The sequence below is a fragment of the Cupressus sempervirens genome, chromosome 5 (assembly GCF_028749045.1).
Source record: "Cupressus sempervirens isolate cs-2001-9-10 chromosome 5, ASM2874904v1, whole genome shotgun sequence".
Classification (NCBI taxonomy): domain Eukaryota; kingdom Viridiplantae; phylum Streptophyta; class Pinopsida; order Cupressales; family Cupressaceae; genus Cupressus; species Cupressus sempervirens.
Window position 1 is genome coordinate 837,523,480 of NC_143122.1, and position 18,354 is coordinate 837,541,833.

Consider the following 18,354-nt stretch of genomic DNA (forward strand, 5'->3'; position numbering starts at 1 on the left):
CATTGGTGAAGTTGCAAGCTATCAAATGTTGTAATTTTGTATATTTCTTTCATTTCTTTGCATATACATAGTATATGCATCTGCATCCATATGTATATAGTATATGTATATATACACATCCATACGCTTCTGCATCCCCCCAAAAAAAATCACGCACCCCGCATCTACTTCTGGATCCGCTTCCAAATTGGCAACTTAGAATGATAATAGTCATAGATATCAAAAGTATGAGTATCACATCATAAAGATGATTACGTTGAGCAGCATGATATGATATTCAATATGACTTCTAACTTCAATACGACCAATAGAATATTGAAAAAATGTTTTTTTTTTAAACAAACTTTTTGTTTTGGTTGGATAGGGGATGCCCAACTCTCCCCCTATCCCTGCCAAAATGGTGGCAAACTGGTGGCGCCACTGGAGACATCGGAACGACATCCCCCTATCCTCATCTTAGAGACGTCATGATTTGTGGGGGGGACGCATCCCCGTATTACACTACTTAGTATTATCTATGTTAATGAGTGATGAAGTCAATCATGGTTATTAACTACTTTCATCATAGTCAATGATATATGCTAAAAAAATAACTAATGTGAGTTAAGATATTAACAAAGAACATGTCTCACCTAGAGACATGTCCCTACATGAAATTTTGTTAATGTGGATATCACATACATATTCATTGAAAGAGGAACTTGAAATACATAGAAATCAATAAGTGCTATTATACGTTACAGCAGAGATATCTCATACCATCTCAAATAGAAAGCATTACATTATGCATCTATGAAACAAAAACTTTAGCATGGTATCAGAGCCACTTTTCCTCCTAAGTCTATAAGTTTACAAAAAAATGTAATGCTAAGTGAATTGATGGAAGATTATTTAGTTACCTCAATATGTGTCAATGTCATCAATGCATGGGAGATAGTAGCGTTTTAATTCTCTACCAAATAAAGGCATTATGAATATGCATTTGTATCATGTACTCATTGTTGCACGGGGAGGAGTTCATCAAACTCTTTGTTCTAGAAGAATCAATGGAGGAAATTATGTATGTTATCATACCATCGAAACAAATACGAAGAAGAGAATTGCACAACAACATCACCAAAAGTTCATTGAAATCATCAAGGAATTGCACTCAACAAAGGTTTAATAATTGATACATCATCAGACAAAATAATCTGCAAGTACTTTGACTAAGGAATAGCTAAACGATTGAGAAAATAATCTACATTTCTAAGTAATTATTATTGTAATTGACCTAAAAAAAAAATTATCAGTAAAAGGCAAAAGCCATTTTTATTATATTTCTTATATAAACTTTTCCATTTTGACACCGTTCAAAGTGCAAGCACCAAGGGAAAAAGAACATTGTAAGAAAATCCCTGATAGAGCTTGGGACATTAGTCTTGTTCCTGATTATTACATTTGCCTCTTAAAACTGACGTCTTCAGAAGGCATACCTTCGCTATAGTTACAAATAATAATATGAACCCTAGCCAAGGAAGTTAATATAGTTATAGTACACTTATTGCTGAATATTGTCACCAAGGAAAGAACAATGGAATTCTTAGTGTCATGGGGGCTATTTTTTATGCCAATTTTCTAGGGGGTGCAACATGTTGTAACTGATTTTTTCTAGCCTTAATTTTGTAAGTGACAAAAAGCTTGTATGATCATGATTTAGTAGCTTCTTGTGGCAATAGTGAGCTGTAAGGGACTTCAAATTGCAATCAGGTTGAAATCACTGGATAACAAGAATATTGGACTCATTGTTTGGTGGATGCAGCCCAGGGATTGGGTGAACCACGTTAAATCTTTGTGTCTTGTTTTCTCTTCTATGTGCTTTATACTTTTTTGATATTATTTATATTTGCATGTAATTGTTATTTATGTCTCTTTAATCCTAACGTCTATGGTGTTATTCTTGGTCTTAGATATGGCGTATGGTGGTCCACTTCTCTGTCCTCCCCAATGCAAGAATGTTTAGTGCAAAACGAATTCAAATCTAAGTCGGTTCTTTACTTGGACGATATTGGGACACTTTGGAAGTGCATGTGACATGGGCATATGTGTGTGGACCTTGTGTGTGTGTTTATACAAATGAGGATGCATTAAAGAGGATTTCTCTCCACTGCATAAGTATGAAGTCAGAAGGAAAACAATGTGGACTTCAATGTGTTAACAAAAACGGTGAGTCGGAGGTGACTACAAATCTTTCAATACTATTGTGGCGCATAAGTATGAAGTTTGGAGCAAAACAATGTGGACTTCAATGTGTTACCAAAAATAGTGAGTCTAGGTGACTAAAAATCTTTCACTACTATTGTGGTTGTATTGTTACCTATTTTTCCTTATTAGGTCAAAATAGTTATGTTGTTAGGTTTTCACACCATCGCCCCATTACAAATAGGGACCCCCTATTTTAACTCGTAGTTGTTAGATTTGTTAGGCTTCGACAATTGTGTTGGTGGTTCAAAGCTTACAAGATTTAAAGGTGATTAAAAATTAAGATGTCAAGAGTTTAAAGTGAGAGTACTCAAATTGAAGTCCTTTCAAGTCAAGTTGTAGGGCGTTGAGCCATAACTCCTAGGTGTATGTAAATTTTGGCTAGTCAAATAGTTCAAAATACATTATTAAGGCATATTTTATGCATAAGAATCTTGAAATTCTTATAGAAATTCTCAAAATCTTAAGGAAAATCAATTTTTCTATACAACAATACACAAAATCCAGATTTATTATGAATTTTCCCACGGAAAATACACAAAATTCAGTCATAGCATGAAATTTCCCACCTTAAATGTCATTTTCTTGAAAATATTCAAACTATAAATGAAAAGTAAGGGCAAAAGGTGTGAATGAAAAGTCCAAATGCAAGGCAATTCCCCCTTTTGGTTTATACTTCGTCAAATTTTGAGACTCAATCCGAGGATTGCCCCACTGTATATCTGAATTTATCCAAAGACAAGTTGATATTCCCCTTTGAGATAACTATGTATAATTGAAAATTTTCCTAGATTTGGGTACTTATCCCTACCTTGGCTGAATTTCCCCACTTGTGGATGAGCAAAGTAAATTTTTCCAAGTGTGAAATCTAAGGATTTATCCTTGCTTAGATCAATTTTCTTACATGAATGAAAAGAAAACCTTTCTGAAGGTGTGGAATTCCCTATTTTGAATGGTGAAAAGGAGACTTACTGAATTTTTGCAAATCCCTACTTTGGTAGATTTTCCCCTTTGTCGTTTTAATGAAAAAATTAATTAAATAAAAGGGTAAAAATAATTAATAGAGTTCTATAACTTCTAGGTGGGAAGTTTTATCCCACATTACTTAGGTGGGTTATGTTGTCTTGCATTTTGTCACCACAAAATGTAGGTAATAGTACGAAACTTTTCAACTTAATTTCACATTTCTCTAAGTTTTATTCATTATTTGATTGGTTGGTATTGATCAACCAATCGATTCCAATTGATATAATGAATCCTTTTACTGAAGGTTTTCGTTAAGTCTTTTTAGTTTTCCTATTTGTTGAGCCTATGCTTGATTTTTGAAGCCTTCAGCGTCCTTTTTCTCGTTTTTGAGTGTGTGTTTGTTGGCTTTTGGTCCTTCAGTTTTGCTCAAGTCATTGCTTTCAATTTTCGCTTTGTTTCAGTCTATCTTAGGACTTAATCGGAGTTGGCAATCAAAAGATATGACCAATTTAGTGCCCAAAAAGTGGACTTTCCAGCTGCAACTACACAAATTAATATATCCATGTCATATTTTGAAGTTGACATTCACTTTTAAAAAAATATAACATATATTCACTTTATGTTATGTTTTTAAGTTACTTTATCATTTTAATTTTTCACTTAAAGTAACTATAGAGCACTTTACGTTATATTTTTAAGCTAGGTTGCTTTTTAATTTTTGACTTAAGTGACTATATTAACTATATAGTTTGATTTAATGTGTGTTTTAATTCAAAACTTCTTAGTAAATATTACTTTTTGGATGATATTTGCACATTATATATTAATATATAGTGTAAATATTATTTATGACCCATTTAAGTAATATTTCTTCAAGAATTAAATTGACATGTGCTTAATTCATCACTTAAGTTCTGCATAGCATGTCTACAAACCCATTTACTTGAAAATATGTAATTGCCTCTACAAAACCGCAATTTTGAACAAAAAGGCAATTTGAAAACACAAAACATGTTAAAACATGTATTTTAGAAAATGCAATGACTCCCCAAGAATGAGACATACATATTTAAGTATTTTCAAAACATGCAGTGACCCCCAAAAGGTGCGATTTTGTACTAAATGTCATTTTAGAACATATTATGAAATATGTAATGCACCTCAAAAAGTGTGATTTTGCACTTGGACTCTATGACATGTTTTTAAAACATGCATATGCACTCAAAAAGTGTAATTTGAATAAGGAGACTATTACATGTTTTTAAAACACGCAATCTCCTCCCAAATTTGCAATTTTCCTTGAAATACATGCATATGCCCTCATGAAAGCCGAAATTGAAGATTCAAGGGCAAAAAACTTGATGTTTTCTTCCTCCAAGAATGAGTTTTTCATCTAAAATGCTTAGATCTGCTCATATAATGGCTTGAAATCCATCACAAGGGGGGCGTTTTTAAGTTTTAATGCATCTACATGCATTTAGGGGTCATGATTTTGCGTATCCAAGACAAAAATGCCTCAGATTTTTGCATTTTTTAGCCACGTTTTTGTTTAAAATGCCCAAAAACTTGGGTTTTCATTCACTTTTTTGCATTTTGGAGCCACATTTTTGCATTTGGATCCATGCATTAGTGGTGCAGGAGAACTTAGGAATGACAAGCAATTACATGGGAACAACAAGCAAACTATGAAGACTATGAAGGAATGGAAGACACTTAATGACAATTAGGGGTCCAAGGAGATCAAAGGAATCCTAAATGATACAAATCATATCAACTATTATGTATTGGCTCCTATAATAGTTTAAATTCCATAAAATGACTTTGAATGAATTAATATCCTTGAAAGGATTAAATAAATGTAATTTGGACCATTAGTGTCCCAATGTGTCTAGGAGGTTTTAGAAGGTAGGCTATTTTTAAATAAGTTTAAATAAGTCTCCTAAGTGTTGGAAACACCTTAGTGAGAAGATTTAATGAGTTTTAATTCATTTTCATAGTTAAAATGTTTAAATTCTCAATGCATAATGGTTAGTAGTCATTTAGGAGGGAAATGGAGTTTTTATAGTTTAAACACTTAACTACTCCCTAAAACTGATTGGAAGAGGTTGAGGAAGTTAATAGTGATTGTTTTTTGTTTTTGAAACTCCATTGTATGGCAAAAAAAGCCTGGAGTGTACGAACAGCCCAGAGTTAATGAAATTCATGTTTTGGATCAACAATTCTATTGTTTTGCATTGTTACTCCTTGTTTTGATTGGAGATCTTATGTAGAACAGTCTTGGAAGGTTTCAATAGGTTATTTTCAGGCTTTGTTACACGTTTTAGAGGGTTTGAGATTCATTTTACATGACTGTACTTTCATGTTCAGCATATTAGTTTGGCTTTTCTAAGTTTGTTTCTTTGTTTTGAAACTTATTTGGTGATCAAATAACCATCCCATGGACTCAAAAGCCTAGACTCCATGGAATGATGTATACTAACCCTGTATTATATGAATTTAACCTGATACATGCAGCAAATTGATTGAGAGTGTGATCACAGGGGTGTAGCTGGGTATTTTCCCATTGAAAATGATGGCACAAGTGTAGCAGCAGGAGTTTGAACTGAATAGCATGGTCTTTTTATGATTGAAATAGTTTTATATGGTGGATTTAATGGTGAATCAATCATTAATTGATCTTGGAAAGGTTTGGAAGAGTGAGATTGAAGAAACCCTCAAAATAAGGGTTTCAAGCAACAAAATTGGGGCTTTTGGTGTTCTACATGTTTTGGGTTTTATATTTAGAGGTTTTGGAACATTTCTTGATACTGTCTAAGGTTTGAGAACTTGGAGATATTTCTGGGTGGTAGTTGCTTTGTTAAATCACCATATTTCGATGCATTTTGGGGTCGCGTAGTGAGGAAAGTCATACATGTTCCAAAAGAGTCCATAATAATCTTGTAGTATGTTGTAGTAGGGCCAAAAGGGTATCCAAATATACCATTTATTTATTCCATCCTTTGGAAAGTTTTGTGTTAGGGGGCAAAAAGGGCAAAATGCTGACTTTTAGGCCTCATTAGGCTAGTTTGGAGTCTTTTTGCCATTTTGAGAAAGAGATAGGTCAAGAAACCTTGAAACCACTTTAATCCATCTTTATACATCCCAAATACATCAAATCTATCATGGGTTTGCACTTTGAGTAACTTTGGATGAATTAAGTCTATTAAAGCCATTTGAGTATTTTAGAAAAGTGTGGATTTCCAAGCGAAAGTTGAATAACCTATCTTGTGTAAAAGGTCCATCGCCCTTTCCTCTACATCAATTGGCATTTGAGGAAGTCATTTTTTCATTCACAAGTCAAAAATGATCAATTTATATGCATTTAGGAACCATATTTTTTGCAAAAACAGCCTAGATTTTTGCATGAAAAGGGCACTTTTTGATAAAAACACTCAAAAAATGACATTTCAAGCCCATACGTTTGGATCAAAAACAATCAATTTATATGCATTTATAAACCATGTTTTTGCAAAAACAGCCCAGCTTTTTTCATGAAAAGGGCATGTTTTCGTTAAAAACACTCAAAAAATGACATTTCAAGCCCATTTATTTGGATCAATAGGAGTTGTTTTTTAGTTTTAATGTATGTTATTGCCTTTGGAGACCATGTTTTTGGCATTCTCATGTCAAATTCGACCCTGCATTTCTCATTAATATTTGTTGAATGCAAGTATGAAAAAAGTCAAATTATTGTTTCAAAATCCGGATTGGAGGAGAACTGATCTTCAAAGTTTGCGATTCTTACTATTTTGGCTCTTTGATCTCCAACTAAGTGGACATTTTCAAACTTGCTCATCAATTCATGCTTATCTTGCTATTTCCATGCATATTTTAGCTTGATGTTGCACACTTGTTGATATAAATGCCATGAAAAGTGAATTTTTTCTTTAAAAATGATGAAAATTCTCATTTTCATACTTTTGGTTTTATCCCAAATTTCAAATTTGAATTTGAACTTTAAAGAAACTTACCTCTTGGCATGTTTGAGTCTAAAACCAAAAGTAAATGTTTCTTTTGTGCTTGTTATCGTTGTTTGTTTGCTTGCTCTCTTGTTTTTCTTCTTTTGGAAGAAGTTGCAAGTTCTTTCCCAAGAACTCGAGCACATTTCACTTCACTCCACCTTCCACCTCTTCATGCAAGTGCATCATTTCATTCCATATTCGCCATTACATGCCAAGGCACATTGCATCCATTCCTTTCATATGCAATTACACTTCAAGAGCAATTACATGTGATTCCACTTTCCATGTCATTACACACTGCATCTCATTCTCCATATGCAATTGCATGTAATCTCACCCTCCATACACATTTACATGCAATCTCATCCTTGTTCCCATTTACACGCATTTCCATCTTCCTTACCTAAATGCATGTTCGTTTTACATGTATTCCACTTTATGTGTAATGACATCAAGAGAACCCGTTTTTGACTAAAGGTCACACTTTTAAAGTCCAAAATTATCATTTACATGCATTCATATGCATTCCAACTTGCATTATTGGCCATACCCACAAAAGTCCATTATTGCCCACACGCAATCCATCTTTCCAAGTTTGACTTTGGCCCTTTCCATCCAAATATATATGCCTTCCGGTTCATTTTCAGCCATCATATGTGCTCCACAAGTGTCTAAACCATACTTTGAATACCTTCCCCTCATGGATTCGTCATTGTAACTCAAATCCCAAAGTTCTCAAGCATTCAATCTCATTGGAAGATGTTATCATCTTCATGTTGCGGCACACTCTTCAAGATATATCAAAGCTTCTTCAAAGAAAAAGAGACAACCCATCAAGAAGGCATGTCTTGATTCTCAAGAAGCAATAATCCATTTGATCTTCATTTTTCCAATGGTTGTATGAGAACCTGAGTTCATGTGGGAATGCGTCAAGCACTTTTTTTCAAAAAAAACTAGTTACAGATGCTTGTCGAAAAGTTGTTCCATGTTTACCTTTGGACATCATTGAGAAGGTCTTCAAAGTGCCAGAAAATCCAAAATGTGCAAATCTCACAAGATAATTCACAACTTGGAATAAGGACAAGCTTGATCACATCAAGCTTCCAAATCACAACTGGAAACTCATTATGGTGAATGCACTTATGGTCAATGCAGTGACGTAGAATACAAGAATCCCTGATCCTGTGATCATCATCAAGTACAAGGCCTTTGCCAACAATCCACAAGATTGATTCATTTAGAATCAGTAGCCTCAACACTTTCTTCTTCTTCTTCTTCTTCTTCTTTCATGTTTGTAGTTGGAGAGGAGGTATTGCAGGAAATTGTGTAATTACATGTAATACGATTTACATGTGTAATGACATGTAATCCAATAATTTCTCTTGTTAGTTAGACCGGATCAAAGTTGACTGAGTTGCTCCCACTATTTCCTCCATCTTTTTCTCAACTCATTTGCCTATATAAGGAGCACCCCCCTCATTGTAAAAATCATCTTTTTTTATATGCAAGAAAGCTCTACCACACTTGTGTATGCATAACTTTGATTGTGTAGTATGAATTTGGGAGAGAAGTGAATAAAAAGAAACAATTGGATTCGAAGCTTTCACTGGAAGCAATTGTGATAAAGCAAATTAGAAGCTTTGACTGTAATTTGTGCCTATTGTCTTTGATTCATGTTATTATTGTGTGTTCAATAATAAGAGCATAGTGAGTTAAGAAGCAATCGAAGCCGAGGCTTTGACTGGGAGCAATTGTGGTGATACACAAAAGCTTTCGCTGTAGCTTGTATGACCATCTCAAATTCATGAAAAATAGTTAGACTTCCCTACTTCTGAAAATCTTTGTGCCCCAATGGTAGAGGCTATTCTTATAGCATAGATTAAGACCGGACTTAGAGGCAAACTAGTACACTTTCAGCTAGCCTTTGAATTAGTGTTGGTTTATCGATATACCGTTTACAACTTTAGATAGAAATGTAGTTAGAGGTTTCATCTTGCCCATTACTGTTGATGTCAGTTTTGTTCCACTACATAACATATAACAATTGAATACCTGATATGGAATATTAGACACTAAATCCCTCTCTTGAAAAGTAAACACTCATGAAGACATGAGAAAAACTCCAATGTTCTTTACACCTGTGGATACTAAGTTGTATTAATGTGATTTGTTGGTTGATCACATAGGCGACCTTACATTGTACATTCGAAGATAACTTGGACTTTTGGTGTGATGGTGATGAATCTAGCTTTGTAAAATATATAAGCGCCAAATGATATTGATGGTGATGATGATGGCAATGTGTTTGCCAATGCTGTTTCTTCTTTTCTAACTTTCTAAGAATGAACTCCAATTACTAAACTACTTGCTGCTTTACTCCTACTCCTATGAATGGAAAGATTAGCAAATGGACGGGGATCGAATCTGATGAAAGCTTACCAACAACTCTACCTCGATAGATGCAATGATTCAAGGGGAAAAAAGACTAGATTACAACGCAAGGCTTCCTAACAAGCCTCTAGGATGCTAGTGGCCTAGTTTATAGATCCCTATCAAACATCCACTAATATCACCATATAACTATTTATCTACTCTTACTCTTTCTTAACAACTTTCTTGAAATAAAATCTACTTTAACAACTTCAATGGAATCTAACTTTAAGTATTGGAAGTAGAAACAATGCAATAACACCAAACATTCTTAATCACCATGTAAGTCACAAAAATGATAAAGAGAAGCAATTTTGGGATTATCTGAGCAACAATTTTCTTCAACCCTATTTAACTTTAACTATTGGAAGTAGAAACCATGCAATAACACCAAATGTTCTTAATCACCATGCAAGTCACAACAATGATAAAGAGAAGCAATTTTGGTATTACCTTAGCAACAATTTTCTTCAACCCTTTACAAATGAGAGCAAATGGCCTTATATAGAGGCCAAAATTACAACCAACGGTAGAGATTAAGAGGCAAAATCAACGATTCAGATTAGATCCTAAAAACCCTAATTAGGGTTGCCACCCCAACAGCCAATGAGAAGACGTCACCTCATCAATGGACCAATGAAAAAAATGGAAAAGTGGCAACCAATGAGAAGGCACCAAAATGGTAACCAATCAAAATCAAACACCTATCCTACCCAAGAAGAAGAAGAAATTGCCACGTGGACTTATATCAAATAATCTTCTAATATAATTCTACCCTTTTCTTTCATCTTCTTAGCCAAAGCGATGATCTTAGCTAGCCTGTCCTTGACTTCCTTCATGGGAGGGCAAAGTGTGTGCTTCATCTTGAGCTCGGCTAAATTCATCATGTTGTTCGTTGCTTGCAGTGTCTTCTCATGATCCTTCTCATACTCTCTCGCATATCCAATAAAGGCATTGAGGGAGGCAAGGGTGTCCAAATGCTTCTTCTTGATGGCAACCTTCCCCAACTCATCCAATCTTGATCCAAATTTCGTCTCATTGACGTTCTCCTCTTTGACGTTTTCAAAATCAAGTGAAGCCCCAACATCACTCATCATAGTTGAAATGCAAGTGTCAACACCTGGGCTGTGCTGTGCAGTCTCATTCTGTATCCCTTCAAGTATCCTCCATCTGATGGTCAAGGCAACAAACCAAGACTCCACCGTACTCATTCCTCCATCTACCAACTTGGTTTTCTCCAAATATCTCTCGAGTAGCTCGATAAATTCCTGTAGCCTGGGAATGGCTAAGACCTTGACTAGAAGGAAATCTTTCCACTCACCTTCAAATCTTCTAAATTTATCTCTAATAGCCACTAATGACTTGAATGTCGAGATAAAGGAAGGCAAGAAATTTTGCCCATCTTGAATTGTATCGTGGATCCAATCCTTGACTTCACACAACTGAGCAGATATCTCTTATGTGTTGCTCCTACTGTCTTGTGGAAGGGTTGCCTGATGCAACTGTTGGATAGGCTAGCAATCTCTCCAATACTTTTTTTTGGCATCCAACTTCACAATCCTCTCGTTTTCCTTCCTCAACCTTTCTCTAATTGAAACCATGCCTTCCTGGATCTCCTCACATTCCATGTCATCCATGATTCTTCCCAAGTTATGCTCAACTATCTCATATTCCTAAGCTACAATCTCATCCAATGCCTTGCCAACCGTTGGTATAGAAAGCTGAACTTGTTAGTGACCTTCATCATCACTCCTGATTACTTTTGCCATCATTTTTGCAATTTGTTTATGTTTCTCACTCACCCTTTTCCATTAACCCTTGGATATCTTCAACTATTCGGGCAGCCACCACCTCGCCTCTTGGCATAAGCATTTTCCTTAACCATAGTGGTGCAGTGCATCTCTCCAAATCTGGATTTGGTTCGACCAGCAAAGCATCACCAATTGCCTCAAGCACCTGGCTTATTTCCTCAATATCAATTGGCCTATCCTCTTCTTCACTAGTGAATATCACATCATCTCCATGTTGGTTCTCTAAGAGAGGAGAGTACTCGGTACTGTTGTTGTAACCGCTTGAATCTAAACCAGAGCTCACCTCTACTGCCGCCCCTTGTCCACTTGTATAATCCTCTTGGCCTCTAGCCTCAATTACACTCTCCCTTGACAGCGTTGCATTCCGTCTCTTTGTTGGAGGTTCCTAATGTTCTTTGCTTTTCTCAACCTCTAAACCTCTTTTCTTGCTCTTAACTACCTTTTGTTGTTGGCTACTGCCCTCACCTTTCTGTCTCACTGACTCCATTGGACCTTCCTCTGGTTTCATCTTCTCATAAGTAAGGCATACCTTCTGACTTGTAATTTCCTTAACTTCCCGTTGTACCACGACTCAGTGTGTAGATCAATTGTCCTTGTAATTGCCTCTAAGGAAGGATCCTGATGATCGTCCCAATCCACTAGACCCAATTTCATTCCATCCACTGTATCATAATCTCCATTTAGCACATTTTCATCATCTTCCAATTGATCGGGAATATCAAGGCCTCTCCATCTGATTGCCCTCATCATGCCCACTGACAACCTTGAGAAAGCTAGCTTCCTCACATGAAAGTCATCCTGTACATTGGCCCATAAATATTCTATAGTAGGAATATGTTTGAATGTCTTTTCACGAGATGCCTTGATAAGACCATTAGGATCGAATCCTTGTCCTACTCTATACCATCCTAAATGATACCATTCTAATTCTTTCTCCATAGCTACAAAGGTGACAGGATTAGGGCAAGTATCATTGCCTATTCCAAATGAGAAGGTAATCCATGTCTGACCTTTAAGTTTCATCATCTTGTCATAATGCTCAAGTTGCCTAGCGAACTCATCAAAACTATCTTATCGAGTGGGTACCTTGGAAGTCTCTTGGGACAAACTGTACTTCCTACCACTCTAATGTATGTAAATTGTGGAAATTGGATGAACCAACTCCCATACTTAACTTTTACTTTTGCTTCCGATGAGAGCCTCTTAGCAGGTGTCCCTTGTAATATCCTTATTGTCTTCATGGAAAAGGCATCATAAAACATCGTATAATCTTTAGTGTTGTGCAAATGAAGTTGTGGATAGCACACATGCACCAAACATTGCCCCGGCCCATTGCCAATCACTCTTAAGACCTTAAGTCCAGTATTTTCATATAGTCTCATAATCAGATAGAAAAGATAGGATCACATATAGAATTGCTTTTGATTTTGCACTGTACTAAGTTGCAACTCTAGATTTTCACTTATAATTCTAGCCCAATCAAATTTTCTCTTTTCGTTTTCAATTTCATAAATAAAGTAGTACATCCAGTTTTCAAATTGCATAGCTTGAGCTACACCCATGATTCGGCTCAGAAGCACAATAAGATCATTGTACTCTAATTTGAAATCTGACTTGGTGAGCTTTGATGACCTGGTAACTCCCTTCGTGCCTTCGTGTAACCAATTCTGCTGTAGATGAATGAAGTAAGCCTCCTGATTATCTTGAAATAACTTGGCCGCCTGATCCATCATTACCACTGCCATGCCTTTATACTGGGGAATATTATATACTTCTTCAACCACTTTTTCGCCGATGTTAGCTAACACTCTCTTCTCTTCATCAAAAGTGATGGAATTGGTAACAATATCAAACCGGAATGCACAGTCCATAACTAATTCTGGACAAGGCAATGTAGGAGGGAAAGCCACCGCATGTACAATTCCACTCTTGTAGATCTTCTTCGCCATGGGGATTACCCTTCCTTCAATCTGTCCTTCAACTATATCATGTTCACTATACCAATATTGGTATCACTAATTCGCCTCACTTTCAAGAAGAAGGTGGTTTTAGGCAACATGTCTTCCTTGTCTTCCTTAGGTATTCGTTCCTTTTGGGTTCTTGCTTGCACTAACATCTACCATCCTAAACACTTATTTCTACCCCTTCGTTATAAATGATATGGACTACACTTATCAATCTCCAACCTTCTTTCTACCGATGGAATCTAGCTTATTCCTGCCTCTCCAAGTCTTATCTCTACACTTATCAATCTCCAACCTTCTTTCCTAGGGGTGGGACTACCACTTATTTCTACCTCTTCGTTTCCTTAGGATGGATTACACTTATATCTCCCAACTTCAATCCTAGTGTGGTCTAGCTTATTTCTGCCTTGGATTTCTGCCTCTCCAAGTGTCCTATCATGAAATCTACACTTATATCTCCCAACTTCATCCTATCAATGGAATGATGAAGTGATGGATGATAAGTGCAAGAAGAAAATAACGGAAATGAACCAAGCAAGAACAAGGAATAGAATCCACCTTTAAAACCAATCTTCACCTTTAAAAATGAATAGAATTTTACCTTAAATCTGCCTTTACCAATAACAGGGCCCTCTTCAAGTTCAAATCAGATCTTAGAAATTTCAATCCTCCTTGCAAATAATGATGCCCTAGCAAAAATCAGAATTTTGACCTCTTTGTTATCTAGTCATGGAAATGGTTTCACTGGAGCCCTTTTAATCCTCCTCCTCAACTTTCTAGTGCTTCCTTGTGCCTATTCCTTTTGCCATTATGTTCATGCGGACACTCATTCAGTTTCACCTCACTAAATTTGGGTCCTCCAGCAGCATTACTTTCGCCTCTTGTTTCTTTATGCATTTGGAGCTATTTGTTCATCTTCACATAATCCTTCGCTATCCACCAAGTCACCCACTTCATTTTTGCAATGTCTTTGTCTTGCGAGTGAATCATCACAAACAATTTAATTGCTAACAAACCTTTACAAGCCTCCTTGAATCTTTGCCTCCTGCAGTTTTCATTAAACCTCCACACAAATGGGGTGTACATGGTTCCTTCAATCTTCTCAAGTCCACTTTGTTTGCCAGCCAAGTTTATCCCCAAACCTGGAAATGACTTCTCAAGAATTTCATCCATGCCCCCAAGGAATTCTCTTGGAATGGTGGTCTCCATTACCACTCTGATAATTTATTTTTCATCTCCTAGTTGTAGCCCCCACGCCATAATCAATGAGAACAAATTTGTGTTTGTTCTGTGATGATTCTCCACTTGACTGAAAATCTCTCCCAAAATGATCATCACATTTTCTGTTGATTTCTTATCTTCAAAGATGAACATCTTGTAAATCCACTTCTTTGTTATCTGGTCATGGAAAGGGTTTTGTTGCTTTGGGGAGGTGAAAGTAAAAGTTGTCTCCATCCCTTCACTCTCAAGCTAGACAACACTTTCCAAATTACTCAAAATCCTGTGAGTTAAATTGCTAATTGCCATGTTTTAAAGGGAAACTTTTGGCCTATCACTGCAATAAATGCAATGTCCTTCAAGGGTTGCATGTCACTTCATCCACAATCACTTCACCATCCCCTAAAGCTATAGCCAAAACTAAAAACCTCTTCTAAAACTCTTTTTTGTTTCTTGAGGGTGGCAGGAAGGTAACGGTTATTATATTCAGTCTTCCTCATCCATCAATAAGTATTTAAGGTCCTCAATTCTGTCCTCTTCCATTTTAAATACAAGAGCCCAATTTGAAATGTCTACCTCTTTATTCCCTTATCATCGAACATGTGTTATTTTATAGTCTTCTAGGGGTGTTAATTCTAAAGACGGCGAGCATGCATATCTCCTTTAATTATTGCATTTGTTAGTATTTGTGAATCTCCTTCTACATTAAGTTTTTGAACTCCTAAACTTTGTGCTTCCCTAACGGCTGGTAATGCTGCTTCAGCTACAGGTACATTGTTTGTTCCATCCACTAGTTTTTCTCCCCACATGCAATCACATTACCATCCCAATCTCAAATGATAAAATTATGGTCCTGATGGCTCTAGGTTGCGTTTAGAAGCACTGTCAAAGTTACAATTTCACCCACCAACCCTCGGTTTTTCTCACAACACGTCCTCAGATGATGGATTAACTCATCCAATCCCAATCACGTGCCTAATTTTAATACCTGGCTGATGAAACACTTAATAAAATGCAATTTATGGAACAAGAATCTTCACATAATTTACAAAATTAGTTTTATAAAACTCTATAACATTAACTAATTATTACGGCTGTCTAGTTAAAAACTGAAGATGGGATATTATGATAAGAGTAATAATGTGAAGCTCACAGCCATTGTTTACTTCCTTCAGTACAGTGGCCCCATCAGATTTTTTTATTAACAAAAGAAAGCTGCCAATTGCCGTACTTTTTATAAGCTGTCAGTTTGTGCATGGGAAAGACCAAAACTATACTTGTCTACATCATTGTCGATGTTTTCTTTTTCATTAAGTAAAAGAAATCAGCTTTCAAAGTGAATGACGTAGTCACTTTATTATTATACTCTTGCTTTAAACTAAGTATTAGGATTTACTGGGTAATACTTCAATATTATCCAGTTTGTTTTCAAATGGTTGAACGTAAATTTTGGCCAATAAAAGCAGAACGCTGATTACCACTTTTTGATAAGGATAAGATTAAAAATTACTATTAACTGTTTGGCCAATGAAGAATGTAATTTAAATACAGTGGAAGACTGGCTAAACTTATGAAAAATGTTTCAGGTAAATGTAATGCCAATCCATCCTTTCCCCAATTAAAAACCAAAGGCATATATACGGTTCAGACATGAGAGTTGCAAAATTTGGTTAAACTTACTCAGTCTGAAGAAATATCCTGGGGGACTTGGAAGTGGTGTTATCTGCAAGACTTTGTGAACTTTACCTGCATTGCTGTGAATCATGCAAAAACTCACATGATTATAGCTTTAAACTTTTAAAGGTGATTAATCATGGCAATATGAAACTGAACTAGATGAAACTGATGTGAAACTTCTATTCAATATGACAGACTAATAACCTGAAGGAAGCAGATTGAGAGATACTAATTTGTGTATCAGCATTTATTTCTGTAAAGCCAGTTCATATAATATAGATTATTTTTTAATTCCAAATATCAGGAAAGGGTAGAACAATTTGATTGAAAAAATTTATACCTTTTCCTGAGGAAAGGATCATGGAAGAATTCACACGACTCATTTGGACTTAGACTTATTAAGCTTCCAAGCTCGGTTGCTGATAAAGCAAATGTCTGCCAGATATCAAGGTCATATATGCAAAGATTACCTACTGTCAATAATTATGTAAAATACATATATGATGTGCTCGCAGCACCACGAATATATCAGAGACAGAGAAGGATTGGAATCAGAACCTATCAGAAAGTGCCAAATCAGAGAGTTCAAATATTCCTTAACAGCTGTGAGTAGACATCCTGAATATTATAACAGTAGCTATACCTCTACATAATTGCGAAGGGCAAATACTTCCCTCAAGTATATACAACTGTTGAAAAAGAGAAGTGAGATAAATCCATAACTATGAATGGATAGAAAATCAGACTACAACAAGCATACAGAATCATACCTGCTTCTTCTTCCAGTCATACTTCCTTTCTCCAACAGAATGAGCAAATTGAAGATGAATAGAGCCCGCTTTGGAAATACCAATGGACCCAGGCTAAATAGTGCATCAAAATTAGATCACAGAGCAACATTATCAATCACAAGTTAAAAACATTAAGTTAAGAAGGTGACTATTATGCATATAACTATAAAAAGTTCAAATATGTTTGGAACAATCCACATGTTCTCCCTCATAAAAGGTATACATACATCCAAAGGACGAAACTCTGGTGCTATTGGTGCAATACAAATTGCACCTCCGCCCTTGTAAATATGGTAGCTAACAAAAAGTTGGCCATGTTGTCCTGGGAGATGAAATAGTCTTATCAACTCTCATTTATCCACATCATTACATCCACAAATCAGATAGAGGTAATATTAAAGAAACAACAACCACTCTGCAAAAGGGAGAGACTCACCAGGAGTAGAAATGCTAGGCACTGATGAAATACCATGCGATTTTAAGATGCTACTATTAACCAGCATAGGGATGTTGATTAACTGACCTCTGAAAACACAATGGAAAACAAGAAGATGAGATAGAATGATTGAACAAGTGTTAATGATATGACACAGAGAAGAAATAATAATTGTCAGAAATATTTATAATGATGACACATATAAACTTCTAATTATCACATCTAAACAACAATCACATAGCCATGGGAAGTTCCAGACATGAAAATGTTTGTTTACAAAAGATACCAGTATCATTCTATGTTACTGATGCATATCAGGAAATCTACACTTTGTATGGTACAAAGATTATCTGTAAACAAATCTTGTGCACACTAGTAAAGAAAATAGTAAAGTCTTTGTTATCTGTACATGATAGTTTACTAAGATTTCATTTCTTTTCCCTGCAAAGCAGAGTAATTCAAGCACAAACATTTCAAAGCATCCCATCAGATCAATGTGCAACATTAATTGTTGCATCAATTGAAGTTCTGAGGTCTAAAAGTTTTTTCCAATGCTTCGAATGTCCTCCAAGACTCTCTTCAACAAAATATAAATCAACAATATGATATTTTCAATTGTGAATAATTTAGGCACCTTTTAAGGATAGTCAACCATTTAAAACTCAATCATAACAAGTTAATAGTAAGTTTGATCAGTATTATATTCCATATTGTATAAGTACCTTTAAGCAGCCAACACCATCCCTATCAATATTGTTATTTCTAATTCCCTATCAATATTGCTCCCATGTTCTATTATTTGTATAGTTTCTCTCAAGT

General features: G+C 35.7%; 1 protein-coding gene across 2 annotated transcripts in view; it reads right to left on the minus strand.

The window, feature by feature from the left end:
- LOC149558486 (single-stranded DNA-binding protein WHY1, chloroplastic-like) overlaps nucleotides 1-18,354 on the minus strand; it is a 164,796-nt gene that overhangs the window by 97,889 nt on the left and 48,553 nt on the right. Inside the window, exons 2-7 of one of the 2 annotated variants that reach the window (XM_089832693.1) lie at nucleotides 17,536-17,624; nucleotides 17,327-17,421; nucleotides 17,079-17,171; nucleotides 16,649-16,743; nucleotides 16,312-16,385; nucleotides 905-1,034 (exon numbers count right to left, since the gene is read on the minus strand). In XM_089832693.1, the coding sequence (XP_089688819.1) occupies nucleotides 1,021-1,034; nucleotides 16,312-16,385; nucleotides 16,649-16,743; nucleotides 17,079-17,171; nucleotides 17,327-17,421; nucleotides 17,536-17,624 (460 nt within the window). In that variant the 3' untranslated portion in view covers nucleotides 905-1,020. Of the gene's footprint in view, nucleotides 1-904; nucleotides 1,035-16,311; nucleotides 16,386-16,648; nucleotides 16,744-17,078; nucleotides 17,172-17,326; nucleotides 17,422-17,535; nucleotides 17,625-18,354 lie in introns of those variants that run through there. The other variant, XM_089832692.1, reaches the window with a different exon arrangement.